The sequence below is a fragment of the Pezoporus flaviventris genome, unplaced genomic scaffold (genome assembly GCF_033815535.1).
Source record: "Pezoporus flaviventris isolate CSIRO_AGI_PZ_B2104156 unplaced genomic scaffold, CSIRO_AGI_Pfla_v1 ptg000057l, whole genome shotgun sequence".
NCBI lineage: Eukaryota > Metazoa > Chordata > Aves > Psittaciformes > Psittacidae > Pezoporus > Pezoporus flaviventris.
Genome location: NW_026892605.1, coordinates 7,981,016 through 8,006,562, shown reverse-complemented (window position 1 = coordinate 8,006,562; position 25,547 = coordinate 7,981,016). Strand labels below are relative to the sequence as shown.

General features: G+C 42.3%; 1 protein-coding gene across 7 annotated transcripts in view; it reads right to left on the bottom strand.

Annotated features, from left to right (window-relative positions):
* PDZD2 (PDZ domain containing 2) overlaps positions 1 to 25,547 on the bottom strand; it is a 206,084-nt gene that overhangs the window by 21,519 nt on the left and 159,018 nt on the right. For 6 of the 7 annotated variants that reach the window (XM_061469554.1, XM_061469557.1, XM_061469555.1 and 3 more), the window contains 12 exons: positions 19,126 to 19,237; positions 17,096 to 17,244; positions 16,015 to 16,134; positions 13,456 to 13,570; positions 11,604 to 11,677; positions 11,217 to 11,442; positions 10,047 to 10,164; positions 7,654 to 7,786; positions 4,574 to 4,655; positions 3,507 to 3,610; positions 2,623 to 2,791; positions 667 to 1,457 (listed from right to left, as the gene is read on the bottom strand). In XM_061469554.1, coding sequence (XP_061325538.1) covers positions 667 to 1,457; positions 2,623 to 2,791; positions 3,507 to 3,610; positions 4,574 to 4,655; positions 7,654 to 7,786; positions 10,047 to 10,164; positions 11,217 to 11,442; positions 11,604 to 11,677; positions 13,456 to 13,570; positions 16,015 to 16,134; positions 17,096 to 17,244; positions 19,126 to 19,237 — 2,193 coding nt within the window. The remainder of the gene's footprint in view (positions 1 to 666; positions 1,458 to 2,622; positions 2,792 to 3,506; positions 3,611 to 4,573; positions 4,656 to 7,653; positions 7,787 to 10,046; positions 10,165 to 11,216; positions 11,443 to 11,603; positions 11,678 to 13,455; positions 13,571 to 16,014; positions 16,135 to 17,095; positions 17,245 to 19,125; positions 19,238 to 25,547) is intronic. The other variant, XM_061469556.1, reaches the window with a different exon arrangement.

The window sequence follows — 25,547 nt, the reverse complement described above, 5'->3', positions numbered from 1 at the left end:
TCAACCCGCTGCCACATACTACCTCTTGCCCTAAGGGCCACTAACTAGACAAAAAATGCTACACCCAGCTTTGTACATCAGAGTACTATCCTTCCTTTTTCTGCACTTTGGCATTTAGGTCAGCAATTCCACATCCAGCATGAAGCAAATATCCAAATTAGTATGTGCATGTATGAGATGCACAAGAGCTGTGTGTTACCAACACCGCCATGGCGCTTGGCAAACCTCACCAGCACCTAAGGCCTCCTGGTACCAGTTTCATGTAACACAGGAATACATGCACATAAGTTAATAGATATTAATAAACATTTTCACCATCAGGATTAACTTCTTTTGTGTTTGCCCCTGATGAAAAGAAAAGAAACAAAAGAATAGTATTTTCTCAAAACTGTGAGTGCGAGCAGGGGCAAGTCCATCTCAGTAGATCCACCTCTTGACTTTCTTAGTTCTGAATCAGCCAGGATATGCTTCTAAATCAGAAGCATTTAATTTTAACTGCAGCTTCAGAACAATGTGGGATGAGACATTTTGCCCAGCAAACACGTCCCTTGCACGTGTTATTAAACAAGTGATCAACAGATGACTTGTTTAATAACAACAATAACCATAATAATCCAAGCAAAATGGAAGCAAATCACAACAAGGCAACCCAAATTAAAAAATTACCATTTCTGCTGCTCCACCTGGCCGCAGGCCTGTGACAACAACCTTTAAAGGCATGGCCTGGATTTCCAGATCCAGGCCGAATGACTCGTGCTCATTGCGAACCAAGGTGACTATTTCACCTTGGCCCTGCCCAGCTCCGTCTGGTGCTTCACACTTCTTGCTGTGAGGGAGCATCCTTGCAATAGGCTTGTTGTAAGAGCCATGCTCCTCCATCCTCTGCCTCTGAAGGCTTCGGCACTCAGTGCTCATCATGCTTTTCACTCTCGTGACTGCTCTATGCTCAAGTTTTGGGGATCTCTTAGATTCAAGTTGTGCTTCCCGGAGCTCCTTCAGACTCAGGCTGCCAAGACGAACTTCAGGCACACTTGAGTAATCGAACGCTATGATGGGGAAGAAGGAAGAGTCAATTTGCTCCAGCGTGCTGTCTGCAGACTCCGCAGAATTGCTGAAGACAGGGGAAGATGTCTCTGTGCTACTATATCTAGGTGACCCACTGTCCTGGCTCTCATCATCGATTTCTACAGACGAGGTTGTAATGACAACGCCAGCATCCTCCTGGCTCTTGGCCCTCTGGCTTCTTTGCAAGTGGGAATTTTCGTCATCATCACTAACATCACCATCATAGAACACAACCCTTCTCTGTCGATGAAAGGGGCTGCGGGCAGATTTGGGGCTGTCACTGAGGATGCCTGGTCTGACAGACTCCACATGCTTGTTGTGAAGACTGGACAATCTCCCAGTACTAGGAGAAGTTGGACCATTTGCTTTTGCCACTCCTGCTTCTCTGGCAGCTAGGGAAAAAAAAAAATTGCATTTATAGATGACTTTTAATACCATGCATCTGATTGCAGCAGATTACATGTGGCTCTGTTCGTGGGGGAAGCTAAACATCTCTCAAAGTGAAAAACAGGTTTTTCATGTTCTCCCTTTAACTACACTACAAGATGGATGGTAGACAGCACTACAATTTACGGGTAGTTCTCAGAATCAGTTCCTGGCACATCTGGTTCTATTTTCAGTTTATTTATAAATTATGACTATGACACAAAGGGATGCAAATTCACATGTGTATTTTAATTTAAACAAGACAATTTCTTTCACATTTTGCTTAAATCTATGTTCAGGACTGCCTGTGTCAACTTAGGAGAGAGCGAAAAATGACTTCCTGAACAAAGATACAAGCACACAATCAGTTTCAAATTAAAGAGTAATTAGCCGAAGAACTCTTTTCACATTCTTCTGATAAAGAACTACATCTTATTTTGCAGAAAGTGGTTTGTTGGGTTTTGGTTTGCTTTTTTTTTTTTTTTTTGCTTTGTTTAGTGGGAATTTTAAGATAAAAATATTTTTAAAGTGTTAAAGAATGAATTTCTAGAGAAAAATAAGCTGTAGACAAAGACATTACTTAAGAAGCATAGGAAAGGCAGAACAAATGCAATAACCTTTGTGAGATCAGGGGTAGGTCTTTAAGGAAATGCAAGATACTTTCAGTTAAAGACTATGGGGACAAAGACATGTCAAAATTATCTCATGTCAAATTGAACATTTGATTGTTTTTACACTGCTATACATGACATTTTGAAATGGTGTATTTGATATAGCTATGAACACTTTCATTTAAATATAATCAATCAGATGATCATCAGTCATTTAAAAAAAAAAAACAAAGTGCAGTGCTGTCAATCCAGTTTCAGCCTAACCAATCAAATAAAGTCATTTTCACATAATCAGAACAGCAGTTTGGACAAAATACCATGGAAACAGGCACTTACGTGCATTATTGCAAGCCCCTTCCATTTTCCAGTATGAATTTAATATGATGAGCACCAGCTTGTACCACACTGCCCAGCACTTATTACCAGCACAGAAATGACTGTACAGCTCTCCTGTAAATCAAACCAGCTCACTGACTTTCACCCCATCAGCCAAATGACCTCACATATTTCCGCCTCTTACTCAGGTTGCCAGGAAGAAGAGAACCATCATCCAACAAACTGCTTCTGTTCTTCTGACGGAGCTGCTCTTCGTCACAGGAGCCTGTTACAGCATCAGAATATGGGAGCTGGCTTGTACCATCATGTGAGAAGTACTGGGAAAGCTCTGCCTCGGAGCTGACAGATCCCTGCTGAAAAGAATTGAACCTGGTGACCGACCATCATTCATGCTTCAAGCCTCTGTCTGTGTGCAACCACCACAAACTCCACTCACATCTCCACGTCAATAAAGGCAGTTTAAAGCAAATTTTTAAAATAGAGGGCTTGTCAGTACATTGAGAGCCAAACTGTCAAACTTGGATGGCTGAGATGCTGCATATCAATACATTTTTAGCCACTATAATAAATAACAATGGATTCCAAATCCCACTGTGTTACAGGTGTGGTTCAATGCAGACAAGAAACGAAACCATTCCCTTGTGTGATTCCCTTTACGCACCTTCTGCACTGAGAGAAGGGAAGGGTTTGTACCTATGGACACAGTCTGTATGACTTTTTTGTCCTTCCCAGATAAAACAGAGACTTTTCCCACTGCAACGGCTATATAAATAGATGAAGCACTCAGCCTGCTGCCCACAGGCTCAGGTCTCTCCTGCTAACCTCTTCTGTGTGTCCCAGAGACCAGGGGTGCCTCTAGGTGGCAGGAGGTGGGAGCCCACAGCTCTTTCTCCCATGTTCTGTACATCACTCCCAAAAGGGAGCTTGCTGCCATCATGATTTAAACACATGATGTAAGAAACAAACACTTTCCATGTGACAGGGAAGGAGCACAGATCCTCAAATAAGAGCTGAAGTAAAAGCTGAATGTGAAGCCGACGCTGTTTTTATTGCATCTAATTCTTTTACCCGGCTTGCTGGCTCCAGGAAACGTTTCATAGTCCAGCTGAGGGGAGATGAGGTCTCTCCTTGTTTGACCTTCACACTAGGAGATGGACTTTTTTGTACAGCTCCTGTTAAACACAGCTTAGTTAGGTGCCAAAAATTAAAGCTGTGGACTATATATACAAACCAGCTCCTCATTCACTTTCTGAGCTGAGGACTGCATTTAATCCCACCTATTATCTAAACTGCTTTCCTAAAGTGAGATTTATTAACATTTCACAAGCTTTCCCTCAGATCAGGTGAAATAAAGTCACAGAGACACACTACACCAGCCAGGCCTAGGACAGGGCTATGAACAAGAGACAAGCAGGAGAGGATCTTCCTCACATGCTGGAGCATGCTGCTGACTAGGTGCAACCTCAGAAGACAAATTAGTAGCCACTGGCAAGGTCTACTTCAGTAAAGGTCTTGCTGACACAAATATAAAGGGGATAATCATAAATCCAACATTTCTTTCCAAAAATCACCTTACTAGTCACTCAGCCATTGCCAGGAGTTTGCTTTCATCTGTAAGATTTTAGGAAGTGCTAGGTCTAGAGTTCAGAAACATCAGACAAATGCCAAAGCACTCAGTTTTTGAGATGACCCCAAAGATTAAACTGTGGTTAAAACACAGTCCAGTATGCAATATCTGGACTTCTTCAAATGGACACAACAATACTTTCTCTTTTTTGTGTGTGTTTTTTTGCCACCTATGTGGATAAATGTGCACACATGGAGTTGATTCATCCTGTCCTTTCTTTACTAGGACAACGTGCTTCCCGTTAATCTTGAAGAGAGGATAAAGCAACCATCTCTTGGCAACCCTACTTTCGGATCATGACAGCCTAGCAAAACAGAGTAGTATAAGCTATAAGGTCAAACTTGATGGTCTTGATAAAATTTCTGGAAGTGGACAGAGTGACTACACCCACTAAACTGTTCTGCTGTTTTGAGGTCCTCAAAATATTTATGTTCGGAACCCAAGAAGATGTCCTTAAATCTTCCTGTACTTGGAAAAGAACACATATTAGGAGAAAACTTGCTGCTACCTGACATGTGAGAGGAGTTGGAATCCTTGCTCTCTCGGTGGGTAGTACGTGCGATTGCTTCATCCATCTCCTGCTCAGAAACCTAAAGTCAAGTGGAAGACAAGAGATCAAACTGGGTAGGGAAAATGAAGATGCAAGTCTGACCACTTATCACTAGAAATAGGTGACTAATTTCAGGTATGCTACTATTTATAAAGATGCAGTAAGGACCACCTCCTTGAGAGCTCCTAAGTCCTAATCCCCTGATTCAGACTCCCTCCATGCTACTCTCCTGCATAAGCCAGGAGGCAGAAGCCTGCCAACTTCATGAAGACCACGTCCAAGCACCACATTATGCAAACAAATAAAACAGCCAGACTTAAAGAAATCAAATGAAGCCATTACAGCACAATTTTAACTCAATTAAATGCTGTACATTGATCTATCAAGAAAATATTACTTTAAAATAGACAAAGACTGCTTTGTACAAGAACACATCAGCAACTGAAGATATTCTACACTCAACCTACCGGAAGAATACCAGACTTCCCGTGATATTAGCTGTCTTTTTAATTTTCATTTGTCCTTGCTTTTAAAAAGAAAACCTAAATCAGTAATCGGTAATTAATGTTTCTCTGGTTTAAGAATAAATACTGGTTTACCATTTTTGCTAATTTTGTTCTCAATGAGTGCCATGCACTTAATTCGTATTGCTGGAAAACTCCATATGACTTTATAACAGGAACAACTAGTCTACAGGAATATATATATTTGAAAACAGAAAGGAAGTTAACTCTGTCAAAAATAATTTCTATGCACATTGCTTTTACATGAATTAAAATTCAGCATAAATAGGGACTAGAAACTTGAGTCTTTCTGAACCATGAAGATTTGAAAGATTCCTAAGCAAACTCAGCAGTTTAGACATAGTTTAAATGCCACATTCACTCAGAATAACAAGAAGAAAGAAAATTTTGTGGTATTGCTCTTGGAAGTACATGAAAACACTAAAGTGAACGTATTCAGCAACAAAATGTACTGTGGAGCTTTTGTGTCATAAAATAAGACATTAAGTATAAAAACATCCAAAGCAACGTGAGCCTTTGTAGAAATACATCTCTGTTTTAAGCCTGTGGCATGACCTTACAGCAAACCAAAAGCCTACCGGCTCCTGGGGCACAGGGAGTTCCTACAGGACACAGACCAAGCCTCAAGAGTATGATCTAAGAGCTTTACACAAACTTTGGGGTGCAAGATGTCCCAGGAGTGAAACAAGGTGTTGGACAGAATGCGGTATTGGTTTAAAGCTAAACAGAAATTCACACTTGTGCAAGCTCTTCCAGTTTTGATTTTTAGCATCCTCTATGCCTAAGGCAGATCAAACTGGAGATGGACAAGCTAATTAATTCCTAACTACACTCCACAGGCTGAGGTATTATTAAGAGCTAACAAAACAAAATAAAACAAAACCAAGATAAAATGCCCACACATGTCTACAGATCCCTCCTGCTGTCAGAAAAAAAATGCTCCTCCCCGGCAGTGCTCAAGAAGAGGCTGGACAGAGCCTTGGGCAACATGGTCTAGGGTGAGACATCCCTCCTCATGGTAGGGGGTTGGACCTACGTCATCTTAAGGTCCTTTCCAACCCAAACCATTCTATGATTCTATGACAATGACATAATGATAAATATGCGTGCCCGTATGGACACTCCTTCAGAGATTCAGCTATGAGGGACTGTGGATTCAATACTGCCTAGGAGGAAAAAATGTTTTAGGGGCACTCCAGCTTAACTTCAAGCTTTTCTTAGAATTAGCTTCGCATTTCTTGGCAAAGAATTTGTTGTCATTTTAAATATCACTTATGAAAAACTGCAATAGGAGCCACTTGATAGTTTCCCTCTGTTACTGAGTAATAGCAAGCAATTAGCTTAACTCAGCTCATCTCCTCAGCAGATACCTGGTTAAGCCACTTACTGGGTTTCTAGTCACCATCACAGCAAGGTGAAGGATGGAGAAGAGAGGGCAGGCTTCACGGAGCCTCTCCAAAATTCTATATGCCTTAATAATGCAATCAAATGGAACCATTGTGCTGGCTCAGCACAGCATACAGACTTCCTCGAAATACTGTTATCTTAGGCTATAAGCCCAATTCTTACCCCCTTCATGCTTACCTTTAACTAACAGAACCACAGCCTCTTTTTAGCAGCACAAGGCCTAAAACTCTGGGCAGCAGACCCCTATTTGTCTATTGTTTGTATATTTGATTTAGCAGAAAACATGCAATTAATTATAAAATACGAAACCTAAGTTCTCCTAGATATGGATTTATTAAGGTCTCCATTTGTAGTTAGGAGTTCAAAAGTCACAGCTCTCTGGACCTACTAATGCAAATATTTTTACAGCTTCATTCCTGTTTAAACAGGAAGGTTTTGCACACTCATAAAATTCTTTGAAATACTGAAATAAAAGAAGTTGTTATTCCCAATAGCTTGATTGAAAAGGCTTTTATCTTCTATCATCAATTTTTAAAAACTGCTTGAAAATACTCACTTTGTAAACACAGCCTTCTTTCCAAATTGCCCTTGCACAGATTTCACAGTAGCAGTACATTCCTGATTCTCATGTTTTAATTCCTGAAGGAAAACTTTGATCTTTGGACAGCTTTTACTTTTTTAGAAACAGTATTCCTACTACTTTATTATAGCTGATCATTTCAATAAGCTGGTATTTATATTCCTGGCCCTAATTCATATTCTACCCAGAGACAAGCTAATTGCAAAATGACTTTTAGGAAGAGGAGGACCTGTGCCATATTTGCATTGCCACTTGGTCCAAGTACTGAGAAAGATGGGAACAGTCACTCAAGTAGTTTCAGGAAAATTGTATTTGATCAGTGGGTGATTTAAGTGAAAAGCAGCAGGGACAGTCCAGCATTGCTACAAGTTACAACACTGGAAGGCATCATTACAATCCTGACTTACTAAACAACACATGCCATAGAGAGAAAACTCCAGTATTCTTCATTCACTGCTTTCCTGACACCAAGACTTAAATTACAGCACCAGATACAAACCAGACACACTAACTCATTTTCTCCTTACCTTTGGGTTAGGATGCCGACTAATGATTAGGCTGACTGGACCCGGACCACATTCACTCAGGATGGCGTAGGCTTCGCTTAATGCTGCGTGACGCAGGCTCACTGAATCTGCCTCCAAGATCTGGTCACCACGGCTGCAGAGAGATAGAGCCAGTTAATCACAACTGCCTTTTACAAAAGCATTTGTGCTTTCAACTGATGGCTAAGCTTCTTCAAATATACAAGTGTCTGGAAAAGATCTGACGTGCAAAGAACTCAAGTCTTGGTTTTGTTCCCAGTGACGTGAATGCTTCAAGTCCTGTTGACTTCATGAGGGAGGTGCAGAGATCCCTTCTGCACTTAACATCAGTGCTAAAAACCCTATTAAATCAACAGAGAACATTTGGCTGCACTTGGACTAGGGTGAAAGCAAACTTCTGATTCCAGTTCTGCATTTTGAAACTTGTTGAGCAAAGAGAAAAAATTAGATTCAGATGGGCTGTTCCTTCCCCTCATATTGAATTACATAACACTAAACACACTGATAAGAAATAAACAATTTAGATATGAGTTTATGAAATTACTCCAGGAAAAAATTGAGCGAGATAAGCCTGCATTTGCTCCAAATTAAGATACAGTGCCCATTAGAAAGAAAAAAAACAAACAAACCAACAACAAAACCCAAACCAACAAACACCAAAAACTCATCTGAAAGGAAAGCACATATTGTTTACTTTTGTTTTCTCGATTTGCTAACTCTTGCTCATGATGCTTAGACATCTGCAACTATTTAAAAGAAAAGATCATCAGCTAGGGATATCATTAAAGCATTCTCATAATTACTAAGGCATTTCATTTAAATAGACATTCTCAAATAGTCTACTACTGCTGATTTATATTGGGCTACTTTTGACAATGGAAAAAAAATTTACACTGTGAGTCTACATGCCAAAGGCAAAATGGCAATTGCAAGTGGCAGCCTTCAGTAACCTGTACTGCTGGTAAAAGCTCAGGAAAGCAAAGGGTGACCTATCAGTTGTGTAATCATGCTGCTGCTCTGCCGATCGTTTAGACTTACAGTACAGAGCTATTAGAAATACACAGTCATGTACATATACAGTATTACTTAGGCAGGCACATCATTGAGAAGGGAAGCTCATATATGGAGGAGCTGGATTCAAACCTCTCTGGTATTGTAAAGCCAGTATTTTATTAACAAAGTTTTCAAAAAATCAAAACCATCCTCTAAGTTTTGTCTATGGAGCCATAAACCACTGATGGGACAACAGAAGCAAATGTCTCAAAGAAGCAAGCTAGAAATCTGGGAAGCATGCCTGGATAAAATCAATCATTAAACTTAATAAATGATACAGCTGTTACATACAGACGCAACCAGCATTGCAATCTTTTCCAAAGAGGCTTACAAGAAAGCAAGTTGGCATTAAATACTGTCTGCTACAGACATTTCTATATAGTAGGAACTTCAAAGGGCTTTGGCAGGGATGCCACCACAAAATTATCTTCTTCCTTTATTCCAAAAAATCTAATTGCTCTATCACAGTTTTCCTGGTAAGCAAGGAAACAGAAAAGCACTCTGTTCTAATGCAAAAGCAAGGCATTTGCTCAGCCTCTCTGCACCAGTGCTCATACCACAGGTTCAGGGCGGATCACGCAGCCCCACTGGGTCTTCAGCAGAGCCTCCCCTCCCAAGTGATGCTCCCAGCACCCACCAGCATTTATGCAGGGATGTAGAAAGGTGGAAGATTTCCTCCAACTGTTTTTAGAAATGAAGCCTCCAGGAGAGGAACAGCAAATAACTTTCTGCCACTTAATCCAACCTAAAGCACAAGGGAACGATTGCTTCTCTCTCTTACAGTTTGTTAAAGACATCTAAACTCCATGACAGAGTAAATGAGATGGGCAGTTCAGTCTGCAGCAACCCTGCCAGACTGACAGTAAGGGCAGAAAAGCACTGCTGCAGCCATGGGCACCATCAGCTGCAAGAACATCTCCCCCAGCTCTTTTCAAGAGAGTTTCAGGTGACTGAGCTTTTAGCAGAGCTCTGCAAATTTCCTCCCAGTCTGGGGTCTCTGGCTGTGGCTCTGATAAAAAGACATGAGGCTGCACTTCTTGCTGCTCTCCTTTCTAAAAGGGTGCTATTAGGCTCAGCTTTCTGTATAAAGAATTAAAAAAGAAAAATCAACCACAACCTTAATGATCATGCTGCTTCCAGCACACAGAATAATGTTTCCTGGGTATTTAATACCCCTTTGGAATGTCTTTATTTAAATGTTTTCTTTTTGGTCGACTCTTTAAGTATAAATCCCCTCCATGCTACATCAACCCATTGGTGAAAACAAGATCTCAAACAACTTTATTGTAAAACCACTCCAGCGTGTTTCTGCTTTAACTAACCTTAATCTGCCATCCATTTTAGCCACCGATCCTGGGGCCAGACTGTGAATGTATATCCCTGGAGAACTGTTTTCCAGTGTGAGACAACAGGCACCAATGCCAAGCCCAACCCCTGGCTCTGTGAAAAACAAGAAGTACAAAGAAAAGTAGCAGATTGTAATCACACAGGACACACAAATGTTTGTGTTCCCACATCCCATCTAAGACCAAGACTCATGTATTGTTTCAGGGCTGGCCTTCAGTGCAGTCAGTCAGGAAGCCAAGACCAACAAGTGGAAATCAGGATTGAAAATATCTGATTCTGACTGTTTTTTGAGATCCATCACTTCCACAAAGTTCTCTGTGTGGCGTGGGAACTGCCTGGAAATGACACAAGGTCTGATCTGGTCCAAGGCACAAAGAAGTGGGGGCAGCAACGTAATAAAGATGTCACTTGAGATCACTGCAAAAAACATGAGTACAGAAGATGCTGCCAACTGTACTGCTCCCTTTTGTTATATATAGGCATGGCATTCCTCAGCAAATTGGCAGGAAGAAAGGTAAGGCATTATCTCTGGTTCAGTAATTACCTCTGTACACTTCACCTTTGCTTTCCTTCAAGTGAGATCATTCCTAACATATGAATTGCTGAACATCTCATCTTCTCTCTCCAAATTTTTAATCCAACCTTTAAAATCAGCATGACTTAAGCCTCTGAAATGGACATACTTGTTGTACCACATACAGCATATCCTCTAAATTATCTTGTATAATTATTAATAATGAGAGCAACCCTCATGTAGGAGAACAGCTCATTTGGCCAATTTCGAGCACTCTACAGAGCTTTGCCTTACCCAGAGCTGCTGTTTACCAGAAGGGCACAACCATTTTGAGCTGCTGAGAGGCTGATTCACATTTTGCCCAGTATCTCACAGCATCCCTCTCTCAGCAGCACAGACACTGAGTGCTACCTCTTAAGAGTCTGCTGACTCTGGAGCAGCAAAATGTGGAAGGGGGAACTCTTCAGAAGTTTCTGCATTAGAGAATGCTTTTCTCCCCCATCCTGTGGTACAAGATCAGATGGACACAGGTAGGTTCCCTGGGTATTAGAACCCCTAATATGTTCCCAAAACCTCCCCTAAGACACAGGGATTTGTTCTCCAATCCCATCTCAATCCCACGAACCCTCACCTTTATTGAGCGTCACATCCATGACAATCCTGTCCTTTGGGCCAGGTCCTTTGCGGCTGGAGGAGGAACCGTCCACCTCATCGGCACCAGGGGTTGGCATGCCACCGCTAGCACTGGAGCTGGGGGAACTGGAGCGGCTCAGCAAGGTGGGAGTCACACAGGGTGTGAGGCTCGGGCTGCGCAGCCGGGTGCGCACTGTCAGGGTCACCACACCTTTCTTGAGTTGCTGGAGAGACATCAGAGAACCCCAATAAGGCATCACGATACACCAGCATTTGCTAGTAAACCTGTATACAGTAATCTGTGGCAGCTAAAGGATATAAAGCTGAAGGTATGAAACGACACTGAAGAGGAGTACGAATCTCTTCCATACTACATCCATGTTACCTTAAATCTCTGAATGGCCTCCTGATGGGTCAGTCCTTGTAGAGACTCTCCATTAACTTCTAGGATTTCATCCCCTGGTAATTAGATACAGAAGTCAGCAATATACAGACTATACAGAGATGTAAAAAAAACCTTTTCCTGTATGTAAGGCGACCTGCTATTACAAAGATTCCAATTAACTGTTCAGAAAAAGCCTTTTACTGTTCTCAGTTTATTTTCACTTGTCCTAATGCCTTTACAAGTTAATAGTGATGAATTAGCAGAGTAAGGACTGTTATTCAGCAGAGATCCTTAACTTGGCATTTTCATACTAACAAACATGCTTGAAACACCATGGATTTTAACTGAAGTCTGAAAATAGATGCTCGTAACATGGAAGTCCAAAGGGACTATAAGACTCCCTTTCTTTTATGAACATCAATAGGAGAAATGAGAATGTAAGTTAAACACAGTGACATGTCACTCCAAAGCCTGTTAGGAGAAAACTAACCTTCCATCCACATGCAGAAAGCAAACGTGTCATCTTACTAAATGCCTGTGGATGGAGAAGCATGTAGCCCATACACTGCAATAGCAAATCCCCTTCTTACCCCCCTGAACACATCCCATCACATACTCTTCTTATCCCAGTGAAAACATCCCAACATATTTCTACCTGCTTCCAGGCTCTGGGTCTTACTTCTTACACACAGCTATGGCGATCTACCTTCATTTTATTAAAAGAAGGTCATCATTATCCAAATTCATGTTCTGCAAATTTATTTCCACATGTGTAAAATTAGACGGCCAATGTCAGAAGACAAAGTTACTTCTCCTCTCCTTTCCTGGCCCAGTAAAAACAAATAATTAAATAAATTAATAAAGGGAACACAAGCTTTGAATAGCCTTCAAAGGGGCTATGGGACAGGTGCTACTTCTTGGCTTCCCACAGTGAGTGCACAACCCATACGACAGGCACACAAGCTTCCTTCTAGCAGCAAGTGTGAGAGTTGGCACCAAAGACAGCCTCAAATACAACAAGTGTGATGAGATCTAAAGAGGGCAATGATGATACGCGAAGGAGAGGAGTAACACAGGAGCAGCTTGAGAGAAGTAACACAGGAGCAGCTTTCTGTAGAAGACAAGCAACACAGCCCCTGCAGAAGAGTTGGCAACCACCACTCTGAACTTATGGTCACTTTGTATTTTCAGCAAGTGAGTAATTGTGTGTCTTTCTGGCATAGCACTCAGACCAGGGTGAAAACAAACACAGAGCAGATTACACGTACAGCTCAGAGATCAAGCCTGCAAAAGCTGTAATAAAATCAGGATATAACTGCTTCCCCAACCAGCCACATGATCTTACTGCCAATACCATCTTTCCTCTTCTATTTTTCTGGTTATGACTCTTACTTGTTGATAGATGTCAAAATCATACCAAGATGCTTAGAGAGCACAATGGCCCAGAGCAGCGTCTCCCAAGCATGTCTTTCTATATAACCCCTTCTTGGACTAGCCTTTTTCAAGCCAAATCTTGGTTTGATAGATGCATTTCACAGCTATCAATAGCCCTCTCCAATTGAAGAACTGCAGCTTATGTCTTGGGCAAATAAAGTTCACTGAAGAGGAAGGAAAAACAAAACAAAACAAAACAAACCATCATGCTGTAGCTTGCCCTTCTCAATATGCAATATAATCAAGTTAACTGCTACGAATGACCTTCCCAGGATGGACAAACAGGGTGTGCTACATTCTCCACAGCCTCTTGCTGATGGCCAAGTACCTAAATAAAGTTGTACTTGAGCTTTACTGCTGGACTGAAATAATATCCCACTGTGGTCCTTTACATGCAGTTGAATTCTCTCTACTGTACCTTCTTTAAGCCTTCCATCAGCAGCTGCTGCTCCATTTGGGAATATGGTCTTCACAAAAATCCCCATGCGTCCACGAGCAGAATCCTGACCTCCCACAATGCTGAATCCAAGACCCTACAAAAAAAGGGAGAAGCGACAGCTGGCACCTTACTTTATTAATACCTGTGTGGGAAAGACTGCCAATAAGTCAAAGGAAAGATGAAAACCTAAAAGCTTCTGATGAATTGCACTGCCATCTTACCCTCTGCTTGCATTTCCTCATTTGCTTTCACTCTAATACCAACACACTTATCAGCCCAAAAAGTAGCAGCAGGCACCTTAAGCTGAAATAGCAAAAATGCCATTTTGAGATTACTTTAAAAAAAAAAAATCCACTGGGCCAATAGCTTTATGTTATCCTACTTGCATTTTAAAAACCGTAACACATCGCTTCTAAATTGACAGACAGTAGATTTCCACCCCTGAGATCTATATCCGGGATTAACTGTAGTTTTCTCTGCTGCCACAGATCCTACATTTCCTCAGGAAAGAAAAAAAAATAGAAGCTTAAGAACATGACTTAAGGTCAGTGCTGTAATGTCAGGAATGCAGCTGGAATGGGGCTGCCATGGGGGGGCTGCCACGCTCATGTCTCCAGAATAATTAAAAATGTACATGTTCCATGTTGTATTTAAATAAATCCAGATCAATACATTCCCCAGGGCTCCATCTGTTAGCTCTCACCCCTGCACTGCCCTGGCTGGCTGCGGGACCGTCTTGTGAAGCTGATCAGGGAACGGATGAGCACAGCAGAATGAACCTTTCCCCTCTCTACTGAGTTATTTCCCAGCCAAATTACTTCCTCAATCCACCTCTCCCCGACCCATATTTCTCCTGTTGTCACTGCTGTACATGTATTTTACAGAATAAAGAGAAAAGTCACCAACCAGGTGGACAAGGGAAGTGGAAAACTGCTGTGCTTCAATGATCTGAAGTCACTGTTATTATTAGTGCCTCAGGCACAGCTCTCCAGCTGAGGGATGCTGCCAGGGCAGGCACTGTGTTTACAATCCAATACAACACCCAGCTCTTTTATTTTACTCTGTGAATATAAAGTAGACTACCAGTTATGAGCTTCTAGTAATCTGATAAGACATCACCAATTTCTAGAAAGGAAGCATCTCCACTGTGCAACACAAAATAACTGCTCACTGTGCAATTATCAACTGCAAAGCAACCTACAGAAAACAGGAGGCTCCTGCACAGACACAGCAATTCTTCCCCAGCAATGTGGGATATGGTGGGAGAAATACAGCTGCAAAGCACAACAGTTCCCACGTTAGCCCACCTTCGTGCAGAAGTGCTGTCACTCCACAGCAGAAAAAACACCCCCTGCATGTCCACCTACAGATGACAACCCAAGGGTAAACACTTAGCTCCCAGTCAGCAATACGGTGTCTCTGTGGAAATCCTTCTCAAGTCCAGAGACTCCATAAAGCAAATGTTACTGCAAAAATTGTAGTGGAATCCCTAACAGAGGGGATCACTCAAAAGGTGGGTGAAAGGCACCAAAATGGCAGATGCTTGAGGTGGTTGATGATCACTAGAGTCTGCTAACTGCAGAAAGATGGGAGAAGGTGGCTTACTCCACAGGGAGGAATAATCTAATTCTTATGAGAAAAACAGGATTAAAAAAAAAATTATGTATGTGGAAAATAAGGAAATATTCATTTGGAAATGTCATTAAAGACCTGAAGCTCCCAAAACACCACAAGATATAGCAACCATGCATCGATCTACCCAGAGAAACCACTGTTTCTAACTTTCTTTGCTGAACTTAAAGCACAACAAGGGATTTGTTTTGCATTTGAGCTCAAAAGTCAAAACAAGTCTTTTTAGTCCAAAACATATTCATCTGATGAATACAAAGAGTTATTACAGAAAAGGACATGCATATTTATAGCCTATTTAAATGACAGCCCAAATACTACTGTGGATTAGATTAGGGAAAACAATATACACCTAGGTTAATGCTTGTCTATTTTCTGTTAGCATTCAGCCAGCTGGTATCTAGCAAACGTGCAAACATACTACTGGGGGGAGAAAAGAGGACTCTTTGACCCAGAGAATTCAGACAAGCAATCAACCAAACAGGAAACCGTCTTTGGGTTTAACACTTAATTTGCAGTGATGTTTTTTTACTGTATCCAGATTCCACATAGATAACATATGCTTGTCCATAAATACACACGCAAAGAGGTACTCTTCCATAGGTGCACCAGCTTTGCATAAACATGCACATTTAGAGATCCATTACCAATATTTGGTATCGCAGTAATGACCAGGAGCCCCAAATCAGAATGAATGCCACCCCACGTCAAGTGTGTGACACAAACATCACTTCTCCTGCATTTCGCAGGTGTAACTTTGGCATTTACATTTGAAAATGAGATTTATCATTATTGTTATTGTCATGGGCTACCTTGTGAACTGCAGGAAGTCCTGGGCAATGGGAGACACCTCTTAAAACCTCAACTCTTGCTCCATGTGAGAAACCAGCTGCATGCAGAAATCCTCACCTTGCCTTGCCCTTTCATCAGGACGATGTTGGAAATGATGGATGGCTGGGTCAGTCTCCATGGAGATTCCACCTGGGCAGCACTGAAGGAACGGGTGGATTTCTTCACTATATGGTAGTCCTAACAAACAGCAAACAGGGGAAGTCACTCTCATTGCTTGGCACAGGCACTAGGATATAACATCAGGGAAACTGCATGTGTCAGGGAGAGAGGGAGTGGGGGATCTTAGAGATATATTCAGGAAAATGTTTGAGGTATGAAATCCTAGCTTATTATACTCAAAGTGAATCTTGCCACAGTAATTTTCTTGCATTTTGCATAGTAGGATCATTTTGTAATGTACCAGTCATAATTTAGATTAAAAAGATTAAGGGTAGCCTCATGATATACTGAAGTCCTCAGCTGTTTTACAAGAGGAAAAAAAAATAAAGGAAAAAAGAAAAAAAGCCTTCATCATCAAATCATCAAAATAAAGAGAAGCAGGATTTTTTGGCTTAAGTCCTCACATCTCTGGAACTGGAACGCACAGAATCATAGAGTAATTTGAGTTGGAAGGGACCTTCAAAGGTCACTTAGTCCAACCCCCCTGCAATGAGCAGGAATATCTTCATCTAGATCAGGTTGCCCAGAACCACATCCAGCTTGGACGTGAATGTCTCCAGGGATGAGGCATCCACCGCTTCTCTGGGCAACCTCTGCCAGGATTTTACTATCCTCATTTTAAAGAGTTTTTTTTTCACATCCAGCCTGAATCTTCCCTCTTTATGTTAAAACCATCAGCTCTTGTCCTACCACAAGAGGCCTTTCTAAAATGTCTCTATCTTTCTCATAGGCCCTTCTTGTAAGATCAGTCTTGGGATCTTCTAGACACAGCATGAAGTGCCCCCTTCACCATCCTTGGAGTAAAGAAGCTCTTCATAGGTGGCCAACACATCCCATTTTGGGTTGCAGGCCTGGTTTCTGTCCCTGTCGTGTATCTAAATGGCCTTGTTCCACTACTCTCATGTCTGTGAGCTCCAGACAGATCTTGGAGGACCAAGCACAACGAGATGCTCAGAGCCAGCCCTATCTTTGCACCCACCTGCCTGGCTCCTGCCGACTCTAGCTGCTGGGGCAGAGAGTGTTTTCTTCCACCCCGGGAATATTTCACTGCTATTTCGTAAGTCGATTCTCCATTTTCCACCATCAGCTCATCGTCTTCTCCCACGGACTCCAAACGGGATCCAGCACCTTGGAAAACCACAGAAACACACCCGTCAAACATCTCAGAGCCACTTTATCCTCTTGCCAGCGTGCTATGATAGTTTTGATTATCCCCAACTAAAAACCTCCTCCTGCTGTCACAGGTTTTCTACAATCCTTCAGCGATGCTGAACTCCACAGCACCGGTGCTCATGGTAGTAAGCAAAAGTGGAAGATAATTGAGCTGGTATCTTAGGGACAGGAAAGAAATTCAGCTGTTCTCACCCAATGGCACTTGCCAGTGCACTAAGCTCTCAGCTTCATTTATTTAAAATTAAAAGACCTGACACTGTAGCAGTATTCATTTCTGGAGGTGTCACGTCACTTCAAGGGAAATTTTTCTGGAATGGAAAAAGGAAAAATGTGCCAATGAAATGCTATTTTCTTTCCTTCTGGCAATGATCCTAGTCATCTTAAAGAGGAGGAGAGTGCAGAGTTCATGTAAGAAACAGAATTATTTGTCTTGAAGGACATCCTGTAATTATCAGCAGAGTACCCTGCTCCTCACACCAGGGCTCCTCCAAACCTCATTTTGTCAGAGGTCCCCACAGGACCCCCAGTCACAGCAGTTCCCAAACATTTATCCTTGCAATTTCCCTGCCATGCAGGGGAAGGGACATTAACCCATATTTTACAGATGAAAACCCAAGGAACAGACTGGCTAAATTCACACAAGCTGGATTTCATTATGTGGTGTTAAGATTACCTTAAACCGACTCTAAGTTTGTGCTGCCATAGAAAGGAACAGATATGCTTTCCCCTTATCCTCACTGCTCTCCCTGTCTTTACTCTGGGGACAGAGTCACAAACCATGGGCTGAGGTGAACCCACTGTAAATTTGCCCAGGAGATCCCCAAACCCATTTCCTTCCACCTTCTCCTTGCCCAGGGACCGTGCAAACATCACTGCCAGTGCCAAGGAGTGAAGGAGCACAGAGCTAGGCACTCACTTGTTTTCACTCAGCATTAAAGCAATTCTGCTGCCACATCCATAGGCAGAATTTGGACCCACTGTCCAAGCGCGCAGTTTAAACTCACTCCCTGTTCTGGAGTGCAAAATTACCTCAGGTTTTAAAGCTCTCCTTCTCTGGGCACACAGGGCACTGCTGCTGGTGCACACAGCCAGGACAGCTATCTTGGCAGGACCCAGCATCCTGTCACTTCTTTCATTCAAAAATACTCCTGGCATTTACAGTTAACCCTTTCCTGTCACATCTCCCTCTCTTCTTCTAGAAGAACAGTCATATTTCTGTGTTTTCTGACCATCTCTGAATGCAACTTCCTTTCCCACACTGCAGCCCAAGCTCACCCACAGCCCAGGGCCATCAGCACTCACAGGAACCAGGGCTGGATCCCCAGTGAGCCTCCAACACACAGCCGCAGGGGCTACAGGCAGAGGAGCTCCCTGGAGGATGCTAAAAATACCAGAGTAAATCTAAATTAAGCTGAGACAGCAGGGATGGAGCTTCAGAAAGAAACAGGAATGAGAACATGATAGAACGCTGCACACAGGTTACTCTAAAAACCTGGGGGCAAAGCAATAGAAAATCTAGGGAGTATTTGCCATATTGGGTATTTTGATGATGGTGTGCTGAAATATATTCCCCACCTCAGTATCAGAACACACTGAAATATATAGGGAAGAAGACACAGAGAAAAGAAGAAAAAAAAAAAGCTTCATCTTTCTGTCCATTCAGCTCAGGAGGCTGAACACAAACTTCCCTAGCTGGGACCTCGCTGGGAAGGCTGGGACTTCCCTTCCAAATAAAACTAGTATGATCTCCAAAGGAGAGAAATCCTATCTCACAGTTAAAACAAATACACAACATAAAAATTCTATAATTGGTATCTTTTAGCAACCCAGCTTTACCTTGGGATCGACTTCTGTATTTCAGTATGCCACTTCCCAGGTTTGGACTTGGGCTGCTTCCTTTGGATGCTTCTGCACAAGATGGATCTTGAGACTTCTCAGTTTCCATTACCTAACAAAAAAAATAAAATTAAAAAACTTATAATTATTTAGTTGTAAACCTGAAAGGTTGATGGAATTCCTCTCATTTTTACTAAGGGTCAGAAAATTCCACTGCACATAATCTTTTTCTCCAAAACATGTCATTATATTAAGCCAGCATGCATTTCTTCAAGTAATTTTCCACAATGCCTATGGTTGTTATTGTAAATTTTACCAATGGGTAGAGCTACAGCTCACTATGGACAGAGATCCTCTGCAGGGTACCACACTAATGCCTCCAGCACCAACGGCACCTCATTCAGGTGCTTCCACAGGCATTTTAACAAAATTTTAATGCTGCTTTTATTGCAGTTAGTTCAGCTCAGCAAGCTTTCAGAGACATCACAGAGAAAGAAACACTTTAGAAAGAAGTTATTTTATTGATAGTGTTTGGGGCTGAATGCCGATGTATGATGGATGAAAAGCTAATTTAACAGAAAGTTATGAAAATTATATAGCTAAGCACTTACAAGAGAAGCAGCACAAATGCTCTACTTAAATTTGCACATGGAATAGCAACCCCTGCCACCCTGAGTAAATACACCGAGCCTGTTTACCTCCATGTTTGCCTAGCGGGAGGTGACAATACAAGATGACAATGAGCAGCAGCAGCATGGCCACATGGCCAGGGATGAGCAGAGCTGCCCATGTACAAAGCCCACAAAGACTCTCCTCAAGCCGTGTCCTGTGGCAGAGCCTGGTGACCTTCTCTGTGTGCTGCTTCCTTTACTGAGCTACAGCAGCCGCCCTGTCCTAGATGTGCCCCTTCACAGTGATCCTGAACATGCTCCCCTTGGAGATACTCATTCTTCTACATTTTCACCCCATCACCCACCATGCATCCTCTGCGTGAGTATTCAGACAGCTCATGGCAAGGATCACAGAATTCCCAATACAACAATTTGGTTGCACTATACTTTTACTGTACTATGTAAACTGCTAGAAGTCATCTTAAAAGATATCCCACCCAAGTGACTGAACACTCTATTTCCACTATTCAAGTTTAGAAACAGCAGAATCTCCCCCAAAACCTATCTCCAAGTTCCTCTTATCCCCAAACCAAGGAAGACATATATTTATCTTTTGCAGAGAGTCTAGACCTCGTAGTTTCAGCTCAAAGAGTAAAAACTTCAGGAAAATGTAAAACTGGCAGATAACAGGAGGCTGGAATGGAAACTTGTAGCTATTCATGTTAAAGGGAAAGGAATAAAAAGCATGTAATTTACACATAGTTTGCACAACCTAGCTAGTTCTTCTTGAGTTTTCAGGGCTTTGCAGCAACTACTTCAGAGTCCAATTCTAGTATCAAATGCTTTGCAGATCACAGCTCCATGTAATCACGTTCATATGTAGCAGAAAATAACCACACCAGCCTGAAAAAACATGAGCTTACGATTTGGCAATCCTAATGAGGCATAAGATTCCAGAAAAAAAAATCAAGAAATGATATCCCAAAACCCACCCAAGAGACCCAAACTATCAGGGATTAGCCCACAGCCAAAGCACCACAAATTCTCTCTATGAGAGACAGGGTTACCCAAAAGACAGAGGAAGTGTTTGGAAGTGAGCCAGGACGTCATGGATCACACAAAAGTTATGTTGTAATTTACCATACAAGTGAAAATACTCTTTAATGATAGTATCAAGAGTGTACAGTGAAAATGCCTACTTCTTAGAAAGGTAGAAAGTATTTGTGCAAACACACAAAAATCATGTAGCTGATGGTTTTAAAGGTGTGCAAAACAATCAGTACTCAGGGCAGTGTTAACCCTGCAGTGGAGAAATACGTGAAGCATCAGGCTGAATTAAAACAAGAGGGATGCCTCACCAAAGAAGTCAGTTTTGCTGTTTAACTATCCTAACAGACAGGGATGGGTCCAACCTAACCTTTTCTGGAGCAGAGCACAGCCCAGCTCGGGTCCAGATCTGTAGAGCAGTTTTGGTTTTGGGGCACATATGCACATGTGCAGTTACACCTAATGAGACCCCGTAATTGTCAGCTGGACTGTTTCCTCCAGCTCAGAGCATGGGGGGAGAAATTGAATTAGTTTGCAGCAGTATACAGAGAGAAGCTGCAATCACCACTGCCACAGACAATTTGCACCCAGAGCTTGGGCTCAGGAGTGACCCATTTGGCACCTCTTGTGTTTCTGCTACACAGGGTTTGGAGCTTTTATTGGTTGTATTTATTTTGACTGTGCAACAGAACCAAAGTACGGATGCGTTCTGCCATTACATACATTTCTGTCTATTGGGGTGAGAGGAAAAACAGGAGACAATTGCCACCTGCGTTAAGACTGTGCACCCTGTTCCTCCCCTTCAACTCTGTGCAATCCTGGAGGTTGTGAGCCTACAGACAGCAAACCTCCAAACCCCATGTGTGATCCACAGAAGGTTATATATGTGTGCAAATACCAATGCCAAGGAAAGCCTCAAGGCTTTCTCGGTAGCTTCCTGAAATTACATTTTATCCAACTTGGCTTCAGACTACAATAAGAAGTAAAAACATCTAAATCACCTATGTCTGTGTTTCTCTCTCATTTTAGCGAAAATGCTTTTCTGACATCGCTTATAAACACATAGGGGAAGACACTTTAGCATTTGTAATGAAGTAAATGCTCTCTAAGTTGTTGAGCTTGTCTAATAAACCACCAAAAGTTTCATCCTATTCAGAAAACACTTAGAAATCCAATCCATAAAGCTTGCGAGAACTCCCAGAAGTTGTGCGTCTGTAATCTTTGGCTCTCTCATAACTTAGACAAGAAGAAAATCCCAGCTCCACCTTATCCTTCTGGCCACACATGAACGTATCACTTTACTGTCTCGAGACGGCTGCCCAGATTTAACCATGCCATTTTAATTTTCCTCACTTTCAAGGAAATGGAGCTCGTTATTTCAGTTCTGTACGCCTCTTATTAAACTAAAGCAATAAATCCTGCCCAACACCACCCTGGCGTTAAGGACAAGGGAAGCTTTAACATGCGCAGTAGTTTGGAGGGAGATCTAAAAATAGAGCTCATTTTGCCAGTTCATTAAGTAGCTCCAGGATCAAGTGATGGTGACATCTCAATTGATTTCAAAGGAAACAGCGCTATCATGAACACGCGGTCCTGGCACAGCACCAGAATGAACTACTGCCCTTGGAGTCCTCACTTGGGCAAAGCTCCAGGGTGACCAGGCCCCTAATTAGGCAAGAGGAGGAGCAGGATTACGAGAGTCTGCATTGTTTAACCGCAAACAGCTTGGCAATCGTTGCCGATCTACAAAATCAAGGCAGCACACAGGGGATGATACAATTTAATGAGCAAACTGCTTCACTGCTGCTGTTGTGGAGCTCCTAAGCTGCCTCCTTTGCCATCAGCAAGCCCATCTGACTCCCCATGGTGCAACCTTCCGGCTTCCTTGGCAGAGGAGCGCTAGCAGCATACAGACAAGATTAACCTGATAGGGAGTTAAACAGTGAGAATTAGACTGAGCTGTCTGTCACATGCCAAGTTCAGCCCTTCCTGCACTGACAAAGCAAGTTCACTAACAAGTCCATTGTCCTTCTTTAAAACAGCAGTGTGAAAGCAGAATGGCTGTGCCCCTACGCACGGCAACCCTCCACAAGCACCATGGGGTAATTCCTCATCTTCTTTGGCCATGACAGCCAGGAGTTTTTCCTTAAGCAGCACCACCCCAAACATATTTAATCATGAAACACCCCAATGCCACTGTCTTAGGGCAGCCAGTGGGATGAACTCAATGAGTGCCCAAGGGCACCCGGCACCAGACCCTTCAGAGAAAGAGACAAAATGCCTGACACAAATCTGGCTTCACCTGGTCCTTGCACAAAGTCTTCCCTCTTCATCCCTTGAGACCAGCTGATGCCTTAAAGGCTTTAACCTTTCCAAAAATTTTGAAGATTTTCTTCCAAGGTCTATTACAATTCTAGTTGTTACAGTTGTTTGTGCAATTATTTATTGCTTGATGGAGCACAGCATGCTTTAAGCCTTAAATGCATCTGGACACAGGCCTTTTACCTTGCACAGAAAGTAAAATACCTTCTCTTTAAATTAGCTCTTTTCGAATTTAATTGAATCCATCTCTCAAATAAATTACAAGATGCAGCACTATAATTTACAAGCATTAGCACTGCAAAAGATGCAAAGCCCATGGACTTCATAATCTTGGCCAGCACTGAGTTTTCTGCAGCTTACTGCTCTGTTTTAGGGCGTGAACAAAGATTCCGAAATGCTGGAAAGAGACAGGCCAGGATGCGCAGCATCAGTGGCTACAGTGCCCAGGGGCACCCTTCTGAAACACAGCACCTCCCAGTGCCAAGGAAACCCATTTGTCATGGGGCTAATGACAAGTCCAAATTAAACCCAGATTTAACTGGTTTTGGTGCGAGGTACAGGACACCCCTTTTCCAAAGGATATTGCATTGCTACTCCCCTCTGTCACAGTACAAACACAGAGTTCAAAATGGAGAAGATGAGGAATATCATCTCCACGGTCAGCACTAACTCAGTGCCTTAACTGGCATCTTAGAAGATCCTGGTGAAGCAGCTCTGCACATTGGCCAAGGCATGCTCCTCCAGCAATGCTCCAGAAGGGCTCAGATTTGGGCTAACCTAGCATGACTGTTGAAACAAAGCAACAGCCACCTTCCCCAGCAGCTTGCCTGGGAATTACCCATGTTGGTACCACTGGGTGCAGACTTTGCTTCCTCCTGCCCAAGCAAAAGGGATGGGAACCTGAGGCCTCCACTGCCTAATTATAAAGAAAGTGTTGGAAAACTCCCTGTTCATGTGCAGCAGGAGATCAGGAAATCTGATAAACAGTCAAGAACTGGAGCTGCCCTACTTTTTGAATAGGTGGAAATGCCAAATAAACAAAACAAAAGCCTTAAAAGTGGTCTCTAAGAATGGATGGTCTGTCACTCTACCAAACGCCTGCATTCAAAAGCCACCCTAAGTGTTCACTGTAATGCAGTAGTTGCTGGAAAGGGCATTACTGTCAGCTCCAGGAGATATAAAACCCCAGTGGTTATGTTTATTGCTTTTTACCAAGTCTATAGAGCAGTCACACACAAACCTGCACATGAAACATAACCTGGCGCTCATCAGCACAAAGCTAGCAGCAATATCTGTTCATGCACCTTTGGCAAACAAACTGGAAAAGCACTGTGTCGGAGCAGAGTTTCTCTTATCTTCCAAAATGCTCTCATTTTGTATATATAATTATATATACAAAATAAATAGAGTTATTTATATATTTTGTATCCAAAACCTTCTCCCGTGTATTTGATACCAGGAGCCCCAGTGTGCGGATCATGGTCCAGAGGATGCCGGCTGGTTCTTGATGTAGCAGGATCCCAGCTGGGCTGGCTCCTAAGATGCACTGGTGCAATGTTGTATTTTTGGTCAGGGCTGCAGTTAAGAAAAGCACACTTCCTTTTCAGGTTTCCAAATAGTCGCTAAAATCAATGATAATATTTCCAAGAGACAAAACTTTAAAAATATCCTTTTTAAATAGGAAGAAATGCAGGAAATGGCTAATGCAGCTAAGCTCTCCAAGAAACAGATATCACAGACAACACATTCCTTGGAAATAGCAAGATGTTCCCAGCTAAACAGTTACCAATCCTTTTTGGACCAGATAATCATAATAGATTGGAGAAGAACAGTTTTCATTAGAAGCAGATTAGCTGAAGGAAATCAAATGCACCCATTTCTGAGATGGTGCACAAGCAGATAACTGCTGAGTTTTGGGAGGCTTTTTTGTTGGTTTTGTGTGTGTGTGTGTGTGTGTGTGTGTGTGGTTTACCCTTTATTCCCCCAAATACCGACACATTTGCATGCAGTTTAGTCGGTGTCCACGAGATGTCTCCATGTGCTGCAGACAGGTACCAGAAAATGGGTCCTGGTAAACAGGCGACAAACATGGAACTCAAGTTGTGTGAAAGCTGGTTCAGCTCCTCCGTTATTTTCTCTAATAAGCACTCAATTCATGGCTTAGCACAAATCCAGAGCTTATGTATCATGCGAAGCAAGAAAAACAATAGATTGCTTCTGCTGGGTTTTTTTTTGTTTTCTTTCTTTTTTAAATGACAACCTTTTCACTCATGGTCGGGGACAAAGCAAGCAATAAACAGACCTCAGAATAAAAACCTCTCCTGAGAGCAAAGCAAGACCTTCCTAATATCCATGTCAACCCACAGCTGCAGAAAGCATCCCCATGACACAGCTGGTGGAGAGCTTTGGATTTCAGCTCCAAAATCATGTTTTATATCATCC